At 38.7% G+C, this 18,562-nt stretch overlaps 1 protein-coding gene across 1 annotated transcript in view; it reads right to left on the bottom strand.

The window, feature by feature from the left end:
• LOC134862170 (F-actin-uncapping protein LRRC16A-like) overlaps positions 1-18,562 on the bottom strand; it is a 61,287-nt gene that overhangs the window by 7,763 nt on the left and 34,962 nt on the right. The window contains 25 exon segments of the mRNA XM_063879916.1: positions 127-236; positions 515-732; positions 854-920; positions 1,733-1,750; positions 2,582-2,722; positions 2,963-3,050; positions 3,179-3,312; positions 3,314-3,355; positions 3,903-4,034; positions 4,156-4,284; positions 4,592-4,690; positions 4,856-4,949; positions 6,210-6,278; positions 7,148-7,320; positions 10,516-10,570; positions 10,814-10,913; positions 11,012-11,093; positions 12,601-12,670; positions 13,077-13,181; positions 14,162-14,238; positions 14,848-14,925; positions 15,597-15,700; positions 17,244-17,330; positions 17,860-17,954; positions 18,286-18,374. Coding sequence (XP_063735986.1) covers positions 127-236; positions 515-732; positions 854-920; positions 1,733-1,750; positions 2,582-2,722; positions 2,963-3,050; positions 3,179-3,312; positions 3,314-3,355; positions 3,903-4,034; positions 4,156-4,284; positions 4,592-4,690; positions 4,856-4,949; positions 6,210-6,278; positions 7,148-7,320; positions 10,516-10,570; positions 10,814-10,913; positions 11,012-11,093; positions 12,601-12,670; positions 13,077-13,181; positions 14,162-14,238; positions 14,848-14,925; positions 15,597-15,700; positions 17,244-17,330; positions 17,860-17,954; positions 18,286-18,374 — 2,456 coding nt within the window.

Genomic DNA, 18,562 nt, shown 5'->3' on the forward strand with positions numbered 1-18,562 from the left:
GCAAATGTACTTGCTCTTTCTAAATTCTAATGAGCCAATCCTTGAGTCAGAGGAAAATGGTTGAAATGAACAGATGGAAAACTTGCTGATGTGGAAGAAGTAATATAAATAAAGCATACGCCTTACTTGGAATCCATCCTGGTGACTTTCGTAGAGAAAAACTCGTCCACACCCTCGTCCACTCTTCCCATGAGGCCATTCTGCTCCCCTTCCTGAGAGGGAGCACTGTTGATTTGCTGAAAGAGGAGATTGAAAACAATTATTCCGTGTCTGGACCATCCAAAACACTAAATCTACTGGTTCCATGAGTATTTGGTGTATAAAACTTATATGAGGAACTTCACTTTGTTTGCTTTTAAATCTACTCCTGGACTTCGAATAAAAGAACATTTCCTTCAATAGTCAACATCGTTCTTCCTGTTGAATTTTTTTAGCCTATTTTCAGGGTTATTTTGCCTATTTTGGGGTCCTAAATGATTAACATATCCAGCCAAAGAGGCTGAGCTTCACTTACAGGTATTTTGCTGGAATGCTTTTTCTTGTTCCGGCGGGGTCGTAGTTTGGTGAAGTGCTGCAGCTTTTTTTCCTCCTCAGACGGCAGCTCCACCATACCTCCTGACGGTCGGTGCTCCAGTTTGGGCAACATCTGAGATGGAGTTGATGGAGTTTGAGAAGTCTCCTCCCTATGGACAGGGATGTCCTCCAGGGCTTTGTCCAGGTCAAACTCCATCTCTGAAAGTTGGACGGTCATTAGGAGGTTTGTAAAAAGTAATATATTAAATGTTAGTCACCAGGTCAAGTAGAAACAATATTGAGGAACGTTGTATAAAATGTTATATACAGTACTTCTTACCAAAGGCACGAGATACTGGCCGAAGCATTCTGCTGTGGATGCTCTTCCTCTTGGTTTTAGGAGTCATCTGAAAAAGATTCAAATGAATTAAAACAGATCTGTTGACAAAATATCAAAACTTATTTCCAGCTATCTAGCTAGATTGTGTCCAGAGGACTCGATTATATAGTGTGGCAATTTGCACAAATATCTTACTTAATCCTATGTAATTAAAATATTAATAAGCTCTGGACGTGATTATCTATGTGTATTTTAATTGATATATCTTATACTATTTTACTTTGGAGGTTAAAATATGTGCCATGATGGCAGTTTGAGCAAGAACGGCACAAACATTTTCGTATACTTATTCAAACACGGTTAATAAATCATGAATTAAACTGTTGATTGTTTGCTTTACTTTGTGTTTAAAATTTAAACTGTGTGTTAATAAAGAAATATACAGCTTATTCAACTTTCACACACTAGTAGCAAGTTAACAAAGTAGCAGGTGTTGTATATTATATTGTACTGTGATCCATATCATCAAGCTGGTGATGACAGACATAGTGCATTCAGTGGAGAGAAGCAATGTAGCCGGATGCATTTCAAACATCAGTACTCGCCAATGTAACATAATTTACAGAGTGAGGGAGTGAAGATACATGTGTCCTTCTATACTGATTCTGTAGTTCTTTAACTTATCATAACTTAAATAAATAACCGGGATCAAACATCTTGAAACATGAGACTGTCTGTGCTATAGATAAAGCTACAGCACAGAGAGCTCTAGAGCAGGCAAGCGCAGTGACGAGAGAACAAAGAGAGAGAGAGAGAGCAGTAAGACGAAAAGAAGTGGATTAAAAGGAGAGTTTAGAGCGACAGTCCAGAGTTACTTACAGTGGTGCAGCACAAAATCTCCATGGAGCAAAGATGGAAAGAGAAGGAAGAACAGAGGAAAAGAAGAGCAGAGAAAGACAACACACAGTAAAGCCTAGTGAAGACCAACATAAAACAGATAGCTTGGGTTCATGTAAAACAGAAAGTAGAGGTAGATAGGGCAGGGGGGAATAAAAGATGAAGAGATGGGTGTGACTAGAGAAATAGACAGGACCAGAGACTCAAAGAACATGCAGTTTCCTGTTGAATGCATTCTGATTCAAACTCATACTCTTTTCTACAAAATATTTACAATATAGTGAGGTAAAAAGCAGAAGCAACCAATGCTCTCCTCAAAACACAGGACATACTTCCTAAAGGTTGAATGAACAGTGGTAGGTGAATTAAATTTCTTCCAAATATTTCACTTAGTGTCCCCCCTTCTTTCCTTCTTTCAAGTCCCGGACAGTTCAAGTTACTACTACATATAATGTATTTACAAGTTCTTTCCTATTATTCTTCTTCTATTGACAAATCAAATCTGAAATCTATTTTGGAAATCTGCTTTCATACAGAACAAATGATAACCTAAATCAGCCAATTATCAAAGCAACCGTTACTTTACCAAAGGAAGTTCTTCAAAATGAATACCAAAATCCCTTCTCAATTGTTTTTAGCAAATTTAGATTTTTTCCTTTTTTCAAGTACATATTAAGCCAGTTGTTATTGCTTCTTTCATTTCTCTCATACAACTAAATGTGCATTCAGGGTGCTTTTAAATATATATTTTTTGTAAATGAAGTTCTGTGAAAAACACAAGATAAGTAATAAATCCTGGACGGTTAAACACACGTTTCCACCCAAACCTACCATGCATGTCTCCAGATCCTCCAGCCTCTCGCCCTCTAGAATCTCGGTCGATGCCCGTTTAGGAATTTTCTCCTCTGGGACGTCAAGATCAACCGACTCCTGCTGCATCAAAGGGCGACCTCGCCGCACCAGGTGGTCGGCCTGGGAGGAGTAAAGTGGAGAGGAACCAGGAAGATGGATTGTAGGAAGAGGATACGTCAGCAAGATGAAGAAAGACAGAGACAAGAAAACATACAATGTGAAGGGCGTTTCAGAGAGATTTACACAAGAAAATGGCCAAACTACAATTGGAAAAGCTTAAAAGAGTGTGGATGCAGCTGACAATTTGTTCAATGACTTTTTCAATGAACAAGTTGAAAGCCTTGTTGACTTGAATTTTACCAGAGTGTGTTGGGAAGTGGAAAGAGCCTCCAAAATCTCATCAACAATGCGATCAGACAGGAAGGACGCTAGACTCAGCTTCACCTCACTGACACACAAAGAGAAGCAGAGTGATGGTAAGCAATTGCAGCAAACCCAGACAGACAGCAGGCCACAACATTATCATTACTGTAAAATCCAGGTTTACATGTTCTCAATACTACTCAGCATACACACCTGATCTTGTTGATGATATCCACCCCAGACTGCTCCAGGAGGGTTTTGGTGACAAAGCTTTTGGGTACGACCATCTTGGCTGAGCTGGCCTTCATTAGCTCTGGACGAAGAGTACTCCTCTTCATCACATGGGGGACACAGAGACTCTGCTGCATCCACCATCGACTCCAACAGAGTCTGGAGGGTGAAAAGATAACAGATGAATGTATGTGAACGTTTGTATGGTGTAGGGTTTGATTTAAGTAATCTCCTGGCTGACAGACTGAGGAAATATAAGCATTTAATGCCAGCAAGTAACTTCATCTGAAAAAATAACATCGTTTATGGAAACAGCCTCTGCAGAGTGCCATTCTAGGTTAGATTTTATTTATTTGATCGGAAATTTGATTTACCCATTTTATTATCAAATCTAACATTTTTATATTAGCTGATTTTGTTTTGGTGCCTTGTGTGTAGCACTTGTAACTTAGTTTTTTTTTATAAATGAAAAGTAATTATTATTAACAATTAAATAAAGTACTCAAAGTAATTTCCTTTGATTGAAGGGGTCTATTCACTGCCTGTAGGTGGTGCATTTCTTTTTCTGGTTTTCCTCTTATTGATTACAAACAGACACTGTAAACCACAAATACTGTACATGATAGATGTTTTGGAATTATATTAAAAGTACTGACAATCACAATCAATGAACAATCATTTTAAAGTATATATTTTTTGTGGATACCTGTAGTTGTTGGTCCATGACATTGGTCACCTCCCCAGCCAGAGACTCCAGTTTCTCCTGGATGGGTCCGGCTGACGAGCTGTTTACCTCCTCTCCAGCAGCTGATCCAAGGTGGTACAGGTTAGGGAGCAACTGAGGGGACACAGAGAGGACGAAATAAGAACAAAAAGGAAGTATAAAAGCTAAGCTTGTAGATAAAATACTTGTATTCACATGAATCAGCAAAGCCTAGGTAAATGATGCATCTCCTCACAGTTTTAGAGTTCCTGGCATCTTTGATGAGGTTCTCGGCTGTCCTAACGTCCTCCAATATGACATCTGTCTCCCAATTTCTGAGAGAGTTCAGGTGGTCCTGCACCTTCACACAGATTCTGTCAATCATCTGGAAGACAAAAACAAGACATGAAAGGTTTAAAACATGATATATTAATGAATAACTACTTACTGTTAGGATAACATTCCTAACGAGTGAATGAATTAACCTAAAGTTCAATGAAAAACATCTTCTCATTGACAGATGTCCCAAAAAATTATTACATTTCTCTTTGCCAGAGAAAAAAGTACCTCCTCTCTCAAGATCACATACACTATTGATCTTTACATAAAAGTTCAGTGGTTAATGTTGTATTTACTATTTTTGTTACAGTCAGAACTACTTTATAAGAAATGCACAGGGATTCAATAATCACCTGTTGTGTGGTCGTGGTCACGATGCCCTGCTGCAGTCGATAGGCCTGTTCCTGCAGGTACTTTCTGGTTTCATGGTTCCTGTACAGATAATTCTCAATCTAGGGGGAAAATACAACTTCATTGTCATGAAAATACATCAAAGTGAAAATGAAAAACAGTAAAAGTTTTACCATGAAGGTGTTGCAAATACTCCAGACTATAAACATTGTGTTTCACTTATCACAGATGACAGTTGGGGGCACCAATGAGAAATGTTGACATACCTTTAGCAAGGCATCCTCTGTTTTCTCAGGGCCGGCCTTCAGAGCCTGCGAGGCATCGATGATAGGTATGGGCATGAATCGAATTGTGAAGTTCCTGATGGACACACAGCCAGAGGACGGTCAATTAATATTCCACAGTTGGTTCATATTGAAGAGGAAGCAAGAGAAGCAAAGACAAATGTAGGGATATTCAGACAGACGAATAACATAAAAGTGGTACATTTTTACAAGATAGTAAAATGATATTCACAATTTCTGGTTTGAATGTAACTGACTGTAGAACAATAGTTAAACTACTGTATATTGAATGCATCCACGTGTGGCATTTTAGAACACAGTCATTTATAATTTAAGAAGTCAAAATCTGAATACCTCAGTTATTACTAGGAGAACTTGCTGCCATTAAGCTTATTGAACCATGACATATAACGTAATTACAAGCCATGGTTCGTTAGCATTTTTAACGTTAGTGTTCATGCATGTGTGTGTGTGTGTGTGTGTGTGTGTGTGTGTGTGTGTGTGTGTGTGTGTGTGTGTGTGTGTGTGTGTGTGTGTGTGTGTGTCATAGTGACAGCATTGTATGTGGCCCAGCATTTCAGCTTAACTCACATTGGTCTATTATAGAGAAATAAAGTGGGACCATTAGAGAGGGTACTGATCTTGAAATAGAGGTCACCGCACGGTATTAATATTTGTATCATAATGAAAAGTAAAGCAAAAGGCACAGAGAGATGAAAATGATGGTGCTTGAAGGCAAAGAAAAAGCAAATGTTGATATATTTTGAACTAAACTGCACACTGATTCATCTCTACTCAGATATTCCTGGCTTCATGGCAAATACAAGCACACAGTGAGGCACTACGCCAGGCAACATGGATCCCAAACAGATTGGACTTCTATATGAACCCCGGCTCTTTTTCCTCGTCTCTTATAGTCAGATCTGGTGTGAACATGGCCTACAAATTACTCTCTCCATCACCTTAAAAAAAGATTCCTTTGATTTTAAAAACACATAATCACTATCCTCAGCAGCTCATTACACTCCCTGTTTGTCGCTTTCTGCTTTCCTTCCTCTCTCCTCTTTCTGTCTAAACACACCTTAAGGTTTCCTCCTGCTCAGCCGAAAGCTGAATGAAAAATGAGCTGCAACACCAAACCACACATCCAATCCTTCAGCAGCTTTCATGTAGCATGCCAGTGTGTGGGCTGTTAGATTAAAGGCCTTCAGATGTTATCAACATTTCCTTCAGAACAGTGATACACAAACACACAGTGTTTAGTATGTACATGTATACATGTATATGGTAAACATACAGGGATCCAGTTTACACAGATGCAGACCGAGCCACTTACTTCTCCAGAGCGGCTGCTACATCCTGAAGACCCTGAGGACTGGTGTTGTTCCTATCCCAAATCACAGTCCTGCACAGACAAACACACACTGTGACACAAGCAAAGACAGAGCTAATAATAAAAAAAGAGAGAAAACTACAACTACATACAACATAAAGGCAATAGGACACTGAAAGTGCAGTCACATATACTGTCTTCTATTGTTTCCTTTGCAGGTAATTATCCAAACATTAATTCATTATTAAAAGGCATGTACATGGGTTTTAGCGGACAGAGGGTACAATATATGGCAATTTATATGTATATAACTGCACTGTTGTCCATTATTATTTTTATGTATGACGTTGTGGATATATGGCAGTAAGCCCTCATGCGCCAAGACATTTATGTCATTTTTATTAGTTAACACTTATTTTAACCTCAATTATTTAGTATTTATAGACAATACAGTGTATTGAAGAAATAGTTGGTCACTTAAGGTGTTTTAAGTAGACATGAGCGTTTGAAAATGCAATAAAGTCAAGAACTTGTAGGGTGGGTAAACAAACATGCATGCTGTTGTCTCAACAGTTAAGTGCAGTTGTAATTATATACAATATATATCTTAATAGAAATCATTTTGCATTATAAACAATTAAAGATGTGCGTTTACTTTGTTAAATATTATAGTGTGTAACATTAAATGTCTACATAAAAAGAGTTTGATTGATTAAATTAAAGCTTTTTGCATAAAATGTTGACTTAAAATGGGATGGTTTCAAAGTAAGGTGTTTATTTTTGTCAAGGTTTAATTACTAAAAGTGGTGTCATGAATTAAGCATGTCTGAAACATGTATACAAAAAGAACACCAGAAGATCCAGTAAAAGGTTAAGTTTATTGTTATATTTGTAATTGAAAATCATGTAATATAGCCTTTGGCCCTTGAACATGTCCTCACCTGAGTTTGGAATTGATCTGTAGCGCCTTCGCCAACATCTTGGCTCCCATGTCCCCCATGGCATTCCCGCTGATGTCTAACCTGGTGAGCGAGGAGTTGCTGCCGATGGCATTCAGAACGATGGTCAGATCACTCTTCAGCCTTGAATCCGCTAGAGACAGAGAGGTGAGGGGCTGGGGAGGGCAGAAGGAGGTGGGGTTGGAAGAGGAGAAAAAGAGTTTGTGACTGTTTTAGGAAAGCGAGACAATCTGCAGTTTCTCGACCTGCAGACTGTTCAATTAGTAAGAGCTGTTGCAAATATTTCAGTAATTGTAAAACTCTGTTCCTAGAGGGGCTGGTGACTCAAATCAAAGATTTATCAGAGGATCAAGTGGAATTGCTTGAGACTCAGTTAAAATGTCAGACGTATTATCATTCAAAACAGGGCACTCCACAGGGCAAAAGGAAAAATTCAGCTCTGGATCAAGTAGATTCTTTTGTGATGTGAGAGTGATGTGAGGGCTTACAAATGTCCAACTGCGACCGTCTGTTCACCAGACTTGAGCTGCTTTATGATGCATGCCATTTACACAGCTGGAGACTCCTGGGGGCCGTCTTCACAAAACATGCTGAGGCTGAAAGATGCTCCTTACTGCCTGATTTAGGAGAACCTACTAAAAATTCAAGGCTGCACCAGGCCTCATTTTTGGTGCTGCCCAATTTTCATTCCAACAGTAACGCACAAGGACTTTTAGCACTTAAAGAAGGTAACCTGAGGACTTCAACATCATTAAGACCTGAACATCACCCCAACTTGCCACATTTTTGAAAGGCAAGGCAAGGCAAGTTTATTTATATAGCACCTTTCAACACAAGGCAATTCAAAGTGCTTTATAAACATGAAAGACATTAAGAGCGTAAAAATAGTGCAGCACAAACACATTATAGAAAGATCAATCTTTTTTTTCTAAGATGAATTCACATGAATGAATGTTTATTGTACTAGTTGAACAGAGATGGGCTCAGTCAGTGTTGCATTATGACATATGTAATTATTGGATTATTATTATAATGTATGCATCAATGTAAATTGCTATTTATGTTGTGGCATGATGTGGTTTATCAACTGTCGGGTGGTTTAACTTATTATCTACAAAACATTATATTTAATATGCTAATTTTAGTTTTCTTGTAACTTGAATCCATGACGGCTAAATAATGTATCATAGTAAACAGATAAAGTAAGAAAAAGTACAAGTCCATATTAAGTAATTCTTTTGAACTTCAGAGACTAAATCGCATTCACCAAATCCAGTGAGAAGAAAACATGGCCATAGTTCATATCAATCTAGAGAAGTGAAAGCATAAAGCATTGCAACAAACTATCTCAGTGAGGTCTAAATCATGTTATAGTTTATCTTTAATGCAGCTTTTATAGGCTAATTATTTTGGCCAGCAAAGCAAATGTATGGAGGAAAATCATTAACATGGTTATTAAGCTAGAAATTACTTTTTTATGACTTGTCTGAGGATGCAGATGCATTTATGGCCTGCATCTAGTCATGTGGGGCACCGAGCAGACATTAAACATGCAAATTTAAATAGGTACAAGTTTATGGAGTCGTCGCTGCGGTTGCTTATTCTTTCTCCAGTGATTTTAAGTAGAAGCAACCTCTTTATTACTGTGTTCCTGTGCAAAGTTTCTAACTGCTTAACGAGAATACAAAATAAAAACATGGACTAACAATGCCCTTTTGTAACACAGAAAACAAGCACACCAATATCATTTGGTATCTGTAAATATAAAAGAAGAAAAGTAAAAAAATAATAAAAAATAATTACAATGCCTGAAGCTAATTACTTTCAGCAGCTTGGATTCTCAGCCTTTTTTTATAAACAAAAATGATGAAATGCATACACCTCTTGTTTCATTAAACCTAGTAAATGAGAAAATGTATCCCAAGAGCTGCAAATAAAAAGTGGCCTGAGACACAAATTAATCTGTTTAATGATTGGCTGCACAATGATAGACTGCCTTTTAATATTCTGATACAACTAATTTATTCTGTAGTGTGTTTGCAGCAATAAAACAGTCTTTTGTGTCTTCACTAAAATCCTTTGGTTGATCAGTCATGAAATATACAAATTATAATGATAATTGTTGGCACACATGGGAAATTAAGATTGGGCAATTATTCTTCTCAATTGTTTGTTTTGTGCAGATTTTTCATACTGGTTGTGGTCAAACACTTGGTTATTCTTTTACCCACCGCACATGTAGGGAAATGAAAATGAAATGAAGCATGCACACATGTTAACACACATAACATTTAACTATACAATTGATTTCCCTGGTCTATAGTAATCCATGCACCACAGCTTATTTGATCGAAAAATACTATTTAATACATTTTCTGCCACATTACCTTCCAAACTCTTATTTATTCTGTTCTATCCAGCCAACATGAACCTCCTTTGACCCTCCGTACTTAACATCTTTGTATTCCTTTTATAGTAAGCATTAATTCAGTTTTACCTGCCTCTGCTGCTCTTTGTATGCCATCTGCACAGCCAGATAACCAGCTCATACAAATACACTTATCTTAAGGTGCACATTATGACACCCACATAGACTACAAGCAATGAAGATCAATCCAGCACAGAGCAGCTCAAACGGACTATCAATCTAACACATCAGCCTCTGTTGGAGACAAAATATGTTACAGCTCCCACGATGGAGAAAGATACAATGAGTGAGATGGATTTAGGGACAGAAAGCTGGAGAAGACCTCTTTAGTTCACTACAGGTTTTCTGAACAAAAGGAAGAAAAGTATAGCTTATTTGGCATTTTGTTATATCTAAAATATTTCCCCTTTGGACATTTATAGACACAGGGAGGACAGATTGAGGATAGAGGGAGTGTAAGCTTATAACTATAGGTAATTTTGGATTCTGAAAATAGATGGTGATCAGTAAACAGCAATATATTGTATAAGATACTGAAAAGTTACAGTATTTTGAATTTCAAATTTAGTCAAAATCATTTTGTTTCTTTAATTTGTTCTTTGGGGGTTTTGCTATGTAGTGCTGTTTCAATCTACAAGCCCCTAACCTTTTCTATGATTGAATAGCATGAATATTTGCTCTGAAAAACCACATGGTAGAGGTTAAATGTGATGCTTAATTGATCACAGTAGGGTGATTATATTAACACCCCCCTACCATGGAGGGGTCAGAGGTCAGTTGTAGAGCAGCTGGTGGAGATTCAGTGATTTGCTTCAGCTGGATGCTGCCTGATACATCATTTGCAACTGAGGCATCTGTTTGGATACCATTTATCTTCAGTCCCAGACGAAAGCCAGACAGAGAAGGAAATTAAAAAACTCACCGACTCCTCTTCCTGAATCATGTGGACCAGGCTGTCCAACACTGGACCAAGGTTTCTAAGGAATAGAGGAACATAGACAGTGTGGACTTGATCATTGGACTGCACTGCACAGCTTTTTCTATATTCAATCTACATAATAAACAGTTTCTATATTATTTTGTGCAACATCTTGGAATAAAGCATAGTCTCTGGTTATCTTAACCTCTTCACAATGTTACGTAACTAAGTGGACAACAGTCCTCAGTAAAGAAGACGTCAGTGCACAGTGCATAAGAGGGACCTTCTCCTGTGTTCTTACTTGGACTTGATGTTGGTAAAGTTCTTCCCTAGAGACAGATGTCTGATGGATCTGTTTTTGGCCAGCCACACCAGCAGAGTGGCCAAGTCTGAGTCCAGGCCTGGAGGTAGAGAAACGGGTTTAAAAAGTAAAAAGGTCAAAGGTTAGTTAGCAAGATGTTAGGGTATAAAAGTTCACTTAATAAATCATATAGCATACCATTGTCAGAGATGTCTAGACTAGAGATGTTTGGGATCTCTGCAATGCAACCTTCAAGGATCTGAGAACCTCCCGACCGTAACTGGGAAGATAGGAGGCGGAATTTTGAACAGTTGTACACACATGAAGTATGTTTGATACATTGGTAAAGTATGCTTTAATATGAAAATGTGTGCGCCAGACTACACATGCATTTGGTTTCTAAAACGCCACTTAGAATAGAAACAGGCAGGAGGGACCTATGAAGAGGATTTGGTGGTTAGATGACTAACATGGTGATGGAAAAAGACACAATAAATAAAAATAACACATCATCCAGAAAGAGAAACATGGATCCCTCAAGAAAAATAGGATCAGCAGAGAAATAAAGCATCTGCCAAAACACACATGCCAGTAAATATGAGGAGGAGTGAGGGAATGAGAAGTTAATTGTGAAGAGTGAGCACATTACACACACACTGTATGTACTTACACAATGGCCAAGCTTACAGAAGCATTAGGGGAAGGAGAGCAGTGTGTCAGAGCCATGCCAATAATTACCAGCAACAAACCACACAGATGCTTAATGATCATTACAAATGACACACACATTTGCACAAACACACTCAACAGGATTCACATTCGCGGTGCTTATTTTGCATGCTGTCAGGCCAATCAGCCCAGTTTTGAGGCTGCTGCCACCAAACGCCTCATTAAGACCTCAAAAAAGGATGGAACATATCATTTCCCCTGCAGCTTCAGTTTGGGAAGGTTTCTATGGGAATCTGGAATTGGATTTCCTGTGTAATTTGTATTCATGTGTTATCTTTAGCATCCCATTGAATCTGCAGCAAGCTGCCTTTTTTGTTCAAGCAGAGGAGATGAAGGTGAGGAGCTGGTGTGTATGAAACATGCATGTGTGTGTTACAGTTGTGATGAAATAATTAGGGACAGAAACTAACCCCCCCCTGCAGGCCCCTTTTCCTCTCCCCCCAACCCCCGCCTGCTGTCTGCCAAGTATTCCATTACAGAGCCTCTTAACAGTGTCACCATCCTGTCAAATGGTATTGGAGAGGCTCCTAAAAAGCTGATTGCATTGGATGAGTGTTAGCTACAAACTATTAAAAGAAATACACTCTTCAAACTTAAGCTGACAAAGGCAATTACCCAAATGCTGCCAATACTATTAAGAAAACAAATGAACAAAAACAATCACGAAAATTAAAGAATTGCCGCTTTCAAATCCAGTGGTTGCAGTCTTTCGATCACTCAGGCTTCACTGTATTTTACAGCAGTACAGTTTGAATATGTTACCCACTTTCAAAAAGATGTAATTGCGTCACTGGGCTGTGCATTAAATGTTACAACAGCTGTGGGATTTGCTGTAGGTCTACTCTTCTCAGCACCGTCTCTAAAAAAAACCTTGCACTTGTCTGCACTCTGTGATAAATGTAAAACGCGCGTATCCTTAATGAGAGGCTTGAGCTTCACAGCTGTCACATGAGCGAATGATCCCTCATGAGCAAGGTACAAATTATAAGATATCTTGACTTGAATAAAATGATTTATGAGGGAAATGTACTGCACAATGTATCTCTGTCAGGTCTTACCTCACAGCAGCTGAGGTCTAGAGTCACTTCTTTAAGGTTCAGATTACTGGCCAGGCCGAGTAGGAGAGCCCTAAAATTACAATTGTAGTTAAACAATATTATTAAAATATATTAGATATATAATATTGACATTTCAAATATGGACATTGTGTAACACAATGTTATATAAATGTATTGCTCTAGGTTAACTTGGCTTTTTTCAAGTTTGTCTTTCACAGTCAATACCCAAACTCTAAATAATACAACTTTTATCAGAACCCATTAAACTCTCATATATTGCAGATAAAGCTGCAGCTGTTCTCTGATAAAGGCTGACAAGACAAGTGTATTCTCACTGTACGTGAAAGTCTAAAAATGCAAGGCTTTACATAAGGGTTTTAGTAATAAAAAACAACAAGGAACAAAACAAACAGTCACAGAGAATCTGGGGCGGAAGCTCCTCAGACACATTAAATGTGAATGAATTTTTCTCTCACTTGAGGGCTTCTGGCGGCAGCTTGGTTCCTGACACGTTGATGGAGTTCAGACACATAGCGCTGCTGAAGAAGTGCTTAAATGACGGTGGCACCTCTTTGCCTTTCCTACAGAAACAAAAAGAAAGCAGGAATCGAAATAATGCTGATACACTAATTTCTCAATGATACTCTCGTATTCAGGCTGGCATTATGTTTTTATTAATCTTGCCATATCCTAAAAACCTGGGACCCATTGTAGTTTTGATCTACTGTCTAACGGTCCACACAACAAAGTATATAGGGGTAATAACTGAATTCCTACATTGCCTTTCTTTCCTTCCATTTCTACTACAATTATGTTCCGTCCTTCTCTTCCCATGCCCTCCTCTCTCTCACCTTTTCTCATCTTCCCTCTCCAACAAACCCCCCCCCCCCCTCGCTTCCAGCCTCTCTTTCCCTTGATGAAGTCCTCAACTCCCTAGAGGCACACTGGTAAGAGAGAGATAATGATAGTAAGAAAACCCCACCCACCACCCATCTGTTACACACACACACACACACACACACACACACACACACACACACACACACACACACACACACACACACACACACACACACACACACACACACACACACACACACACACACACACACACACACACACACACACACACACACACACACACACACACACACACACACACACACACACACACACACACACACACACACACACACACAAATACCTGCCTTGCACATTTACAGCCCAGCCAAATACAGGCATACAAACTCTGTAATAACACTTTGTCACCAGCAGGTGTCACACCACCAGACACACCAAATGTTTAACTAAAAGGAACTGCTGTTACAATTCTGCCTGTTTTTTCAAAGGTTTGGGATGCAAACCAATATGGACTTTGCATTTAGGCACTGCATTTCCAAAAAGATTCAATTGTGTTTAACTAGAGATGCCATCTAAATTGTGAATATTTCTGAGAAATCTCGCACTCTTGATCAATAAATATTGAAGGAGACAAGCCATAAGTAATGACTTTCCTTTTCTTCTTTGTCAGTACTGATAGCACCGGCCAAATGGTTCTTACCTGTGAGGGAAGACGCTCTTTGACACATTAAGAACAGAGAGGTGTTGGACCGAGCCTCGCAGCAGGGCAGAGCAAACCTGGCGAACACATAGAATATGTCAACATAACATATCAGCTGTCCGAACTTTCCCAAGTTCAATTTGTTGTGCTTTATTTGATAAGGGCGGAAACAATCAATTCGATTTGAACATTGCAACTCCAAACCTCACATCTCTTGCAATTTTTGTTCCATGTGTGAGAAAAATGTACAAATCTGTTGTTTGTGTAAATGTTTTAATATGTGGCAGTACGTTAGAAAATCCAAATATGATTCAGGAGCTAATCAATATGTGCAGTGACTGGCTGCCAGCTGGCTACATCTCAGACTAATCAATAATCTGTATTTGGCTCCCAAACCCACATCAATACATCACATACGGTATGCAGATCACTTCACAAGCAGCGAACGGCAACACAGATTGAGTGGGTGTATACAATTGGATTACATTCGATGCCACATGGATATAGAAGGCTGGCACTTCATCTTACAATACAGCATCATGAGGGACAACTCTAATTGTATGTTTATTTACATAAAGCAATTCTGTAATGTTGGCGGTCCTCTTTAAAAAAAAAAGTGTTACTCATTATTATACAGCATTACAATAATCTTTTGATAATTCGGAATTTGTTTCAGTGTGTCTCACCTGGTCCAATAAGCAGTCAGTGTTGGAGAGGTCAAGTGTTGCCAGGCTGTTGGGTTGGCCAAGGAAGTGGTAGAAATGCTAGATGTAGAGCAAAACGTAACCCACATTGTTACAAAGGAGACACTGAGGCCACGCTTCTGGAGAATACGTGAGCAGAAGTTTGACAGTCTGCTTTTGCCATCATAAATACTGGATGCAGGTTTTGTTGAATTCAACAATGTCTTTTATTTTTCTGTTATTATCCTACTTTTTGAGTGTCTTCTATTACTTTTTCTGCTGGGATTTATATTTGGTCTGATTATGAACCTGGTTTGTACCTGACTATTTCTTGGCTATGCGCAGTAACTTGACATAGCCATAACCAGCTGCTTGCCCAAGCTTCTTATTGACACTACAGACAGGAGAGTGGTATTTTATCTGTCCTTCTCAGCAACTCTGCAACTCTCACTTATCCATTAAAACACATTTTAATTGTTGTTCTGAAAGACCTGTTTCTTGAACATTCACTCACTGTGATATGCGTGAATCAGTCTGTTCGACTGGATTTGGAATTTTGAACCCCACAGTAAAGATTTGATCTCACATCCATGTATCTGTACTCCGAGTCAATGCTCTCCTACAGTGACATGCTTACTGATTTATAATGGCTTGAAAAGACCTCGACACAACTGCAGCTTTGTCCTGCTTCAATCAATTGAGAGTTATTGCTACTAGCAGTAAGATGGATTATAAAGTGTGTGTGTTTGTACCTGCATGTCGTCTCCTCGTAGGACATTTCCTGAGAGGTCCAGATGGACCAGGCTGCTGGGGATGGACTGGTTGGCACTCAGTGACTGACAAAGGCTGTTCACCCCTACAACACACACACACACACACACACACACACACACACACACACACACACACACACACACACACACACACACACACACACACACACACACACACACACACACACACACACACACACACACACACACACACACACACACACACACACACACACACACACACACACACACACACACACACACACACACACACACACACAGCATTGTGACAACCCTTTAAACTCCACTTGATGTTTTGACAGCACATTGGAGGAAATAGTAGAGGAAATGAGCAGTGGGTGAATACAGGAAAGAACAGGATCAGAATGTAGAGCGAATACATGGAAAGTGATAGAGCATTCATTGTTCTCATGGTTGTGTACATGTTAAGCCTAAATTGGTGTCACGCTATGTTGAGGTTATATTCTGATATGCCATAAGGAATGTATCGAAATAATTCTAGTTAATATTTATGTGATATCAATTTCTTAAAGTGCTGCTATCATTCAAAGGATTAGGATGTGTTTAAGAGATAGACATTGTGTGTGCATGTATTGATTCAATTGAATAGTGTGCATAATATCGACAATCTGGGTGTACAACAGCTGACTCTCGTTACGTCTGTCACATGGCTGACACACTGAACTAGCAGTAAATCATCGCGTGACTGTCAAGTCACTGACATGTCAATGGTAGACATCTTAGAGGTGAAGTAAAAGGAAAAAGAGAGAAATAACACAGTGGATAAATAGAGACAACATTTCTAATATTCAAGATTTTTGCTAAATATTCAACAAATGGTAGATACATTTAATTGGCCAATAATGGTTCTGCTGTAAACCTTGGAGGTTTTACAGTTTGGATTAGGGATGGTGCCTTTAACTAGACGAGCAGGGCTCAGTTTAAGAAGCGCAGCCCTCTCACGAACCCTACGCTGTGAAATATGATAGCTCTTATCGATGCCTGAGAGCAGAGCATGTTTACAAAGGGTCCCTAAAGATGGCACATTTACTTTGGATGAGAACCAAAACATTATACCTGCAAGTGATAGCTGAGAGCAGCTATGTTTAATCTAAAAATGTTAACAATAACGACTACCATTTTTTTGTTAACAGAAAGACAATGTACCCGTTCAAAGCATTTCATCAAAGGCAGAATGGTTTTTCCATCATGCTGAGATGCTAGGACTCAATTGATTGAAGGAAAGTGGTCTAGTAAGCAGCATTTATGCAAATAAAACATGCATTCTGTTTACAGATTCTCTCTGCACACTCACACATTACAAATACATCCTTTCATCTCGCTCCTTCTCACTCATGGTGTTAATAGGGCATTAATTAGGTGCCAATAGCATCCCTGCATTGGGTGTGATCAGATTAGTGAAAGATGTAAATTGCATCTGATCATAGGGGAGCACATCAACTAAAAGTCAAACAGGGAAACCAGCTGAGTACAATGCAATATTTACACATGCTTTTTTTGTATTTTCAAACAATTAAGATAAGACCATTTTAAAATCAATCAACTGTCTAAGAACTGCATAAAAAAACAGATGAAAACACATACCTTTGGGTGATAGTGAGGTTTTGGAGAAGTTTAAATGCTTGAGCCCCATACGAAGTTTGGCAAACTGAGCACCCAGGGAGGAGATACCTACAGGAAGGGAGAGAAAACAGATTGTGACTTGTGATCAGACAGAAAAGGTACACTTAAACAAATGTTTAAATGTCTAAAAGCAATTTATTCAATTATAAATTACAGTTTTTTTTGTTTAGATACACATTAAACAAGTACTTGTGCTAAATTTTACATGAGAACAAGTCAGTCAGGGATTGGTAACCCTCAATCTGTGGTTGTCTGAATATATCTTTAATTCATGTGTCCTCGATTGACTTAGAGGCCTTAGGAAAGAGAGGATGGAATATTAAACCTGTTGCAGTTAATGCACTGTAACTTTAAGTGAAGATAAACTGTCATACTCTGTACTATGTTGTCTATATTATAGACAATTATGAAATGTTGCACTCTTAAGCTCAGTCTGACTCTGCTTTATGCGTTAAATACTTCTCTTTTGTAGGAGTGTTACCCTTCTCTAAATGTAAAACAGAGCCGTTTTCTAACACAGTACAGTAGAGAGTATAACAGATGAGTACATTAGACTACATTAGAGCAGAAAGCGTACCTCTGTCCTCCAGTGGGTTGTTGGCAAGATTAATGGTGGTGAGTCCTGAGCTGGGGTTGTGAGCCAGGGCAGCAGCTAGCTTCTGGGCAAAATCACTGTAGAGCGGGAAAGAGCGTGTCCATTAGGTGTTTATGACCTATTTATTTATAAATGATTATTATGTTATATATTATTTATTTATTAAACATTTGACATCATAAATATACCTCTCTTGCCAGGGAAGTTAATTTGACTGGACACAGCAGGGAAAGCACTTACTGAACTTACCTGATGAAATGCTAAGTTTAACATTTAAAATCTTGTGAATTAGTATTGCATTTTGTCACAGTTGAGAGAGCTCTGACATCACCACTCTACATTATGAATTAACTGACATTGACATGCTAAGTGTATAATAAGAGCCGTTAGTAGTTTTTAGAATCTCACGTTTTGAGTCCTGCATTGTCCAGAACCAACTCTTCCAGCCGACTGGAACGAGACACTACCCGAAGAATCTGCTCACACACATCCGCAGACTGAAAGCACACACAATGAAGAAATAAATGTTGCGCATAAAATTGCAGGGACTGAAAAATCCAGCTTTTTGTACTATAGAGGCTTTTGTGTTAATGCTTGAAAAACATTGAAAAGTAAGGGTGAATTGAGAAGTAAGACACAACAATGTTACATATTATGAGTCTCACACTCTGAGTAATAAAGCAGA

Source organism: Eleginops maclovinus, chromosome 3 (genome assembly GCF_036324505.1).
Source record: "Eleginops maclovinus isolate JMC-PN-2008 ecotype Puerto Natales chromosome 3, JC_Emac_rtc_rv5, whole genome shotgun sequence".
Taxonomy (NCBI): domain Eukaryota; kingdom Metazoa; phylum Chordata; class Actinopteri; order Perciformes; family Eleginopidae; genus Eleginops; species Eleginops maclovinus.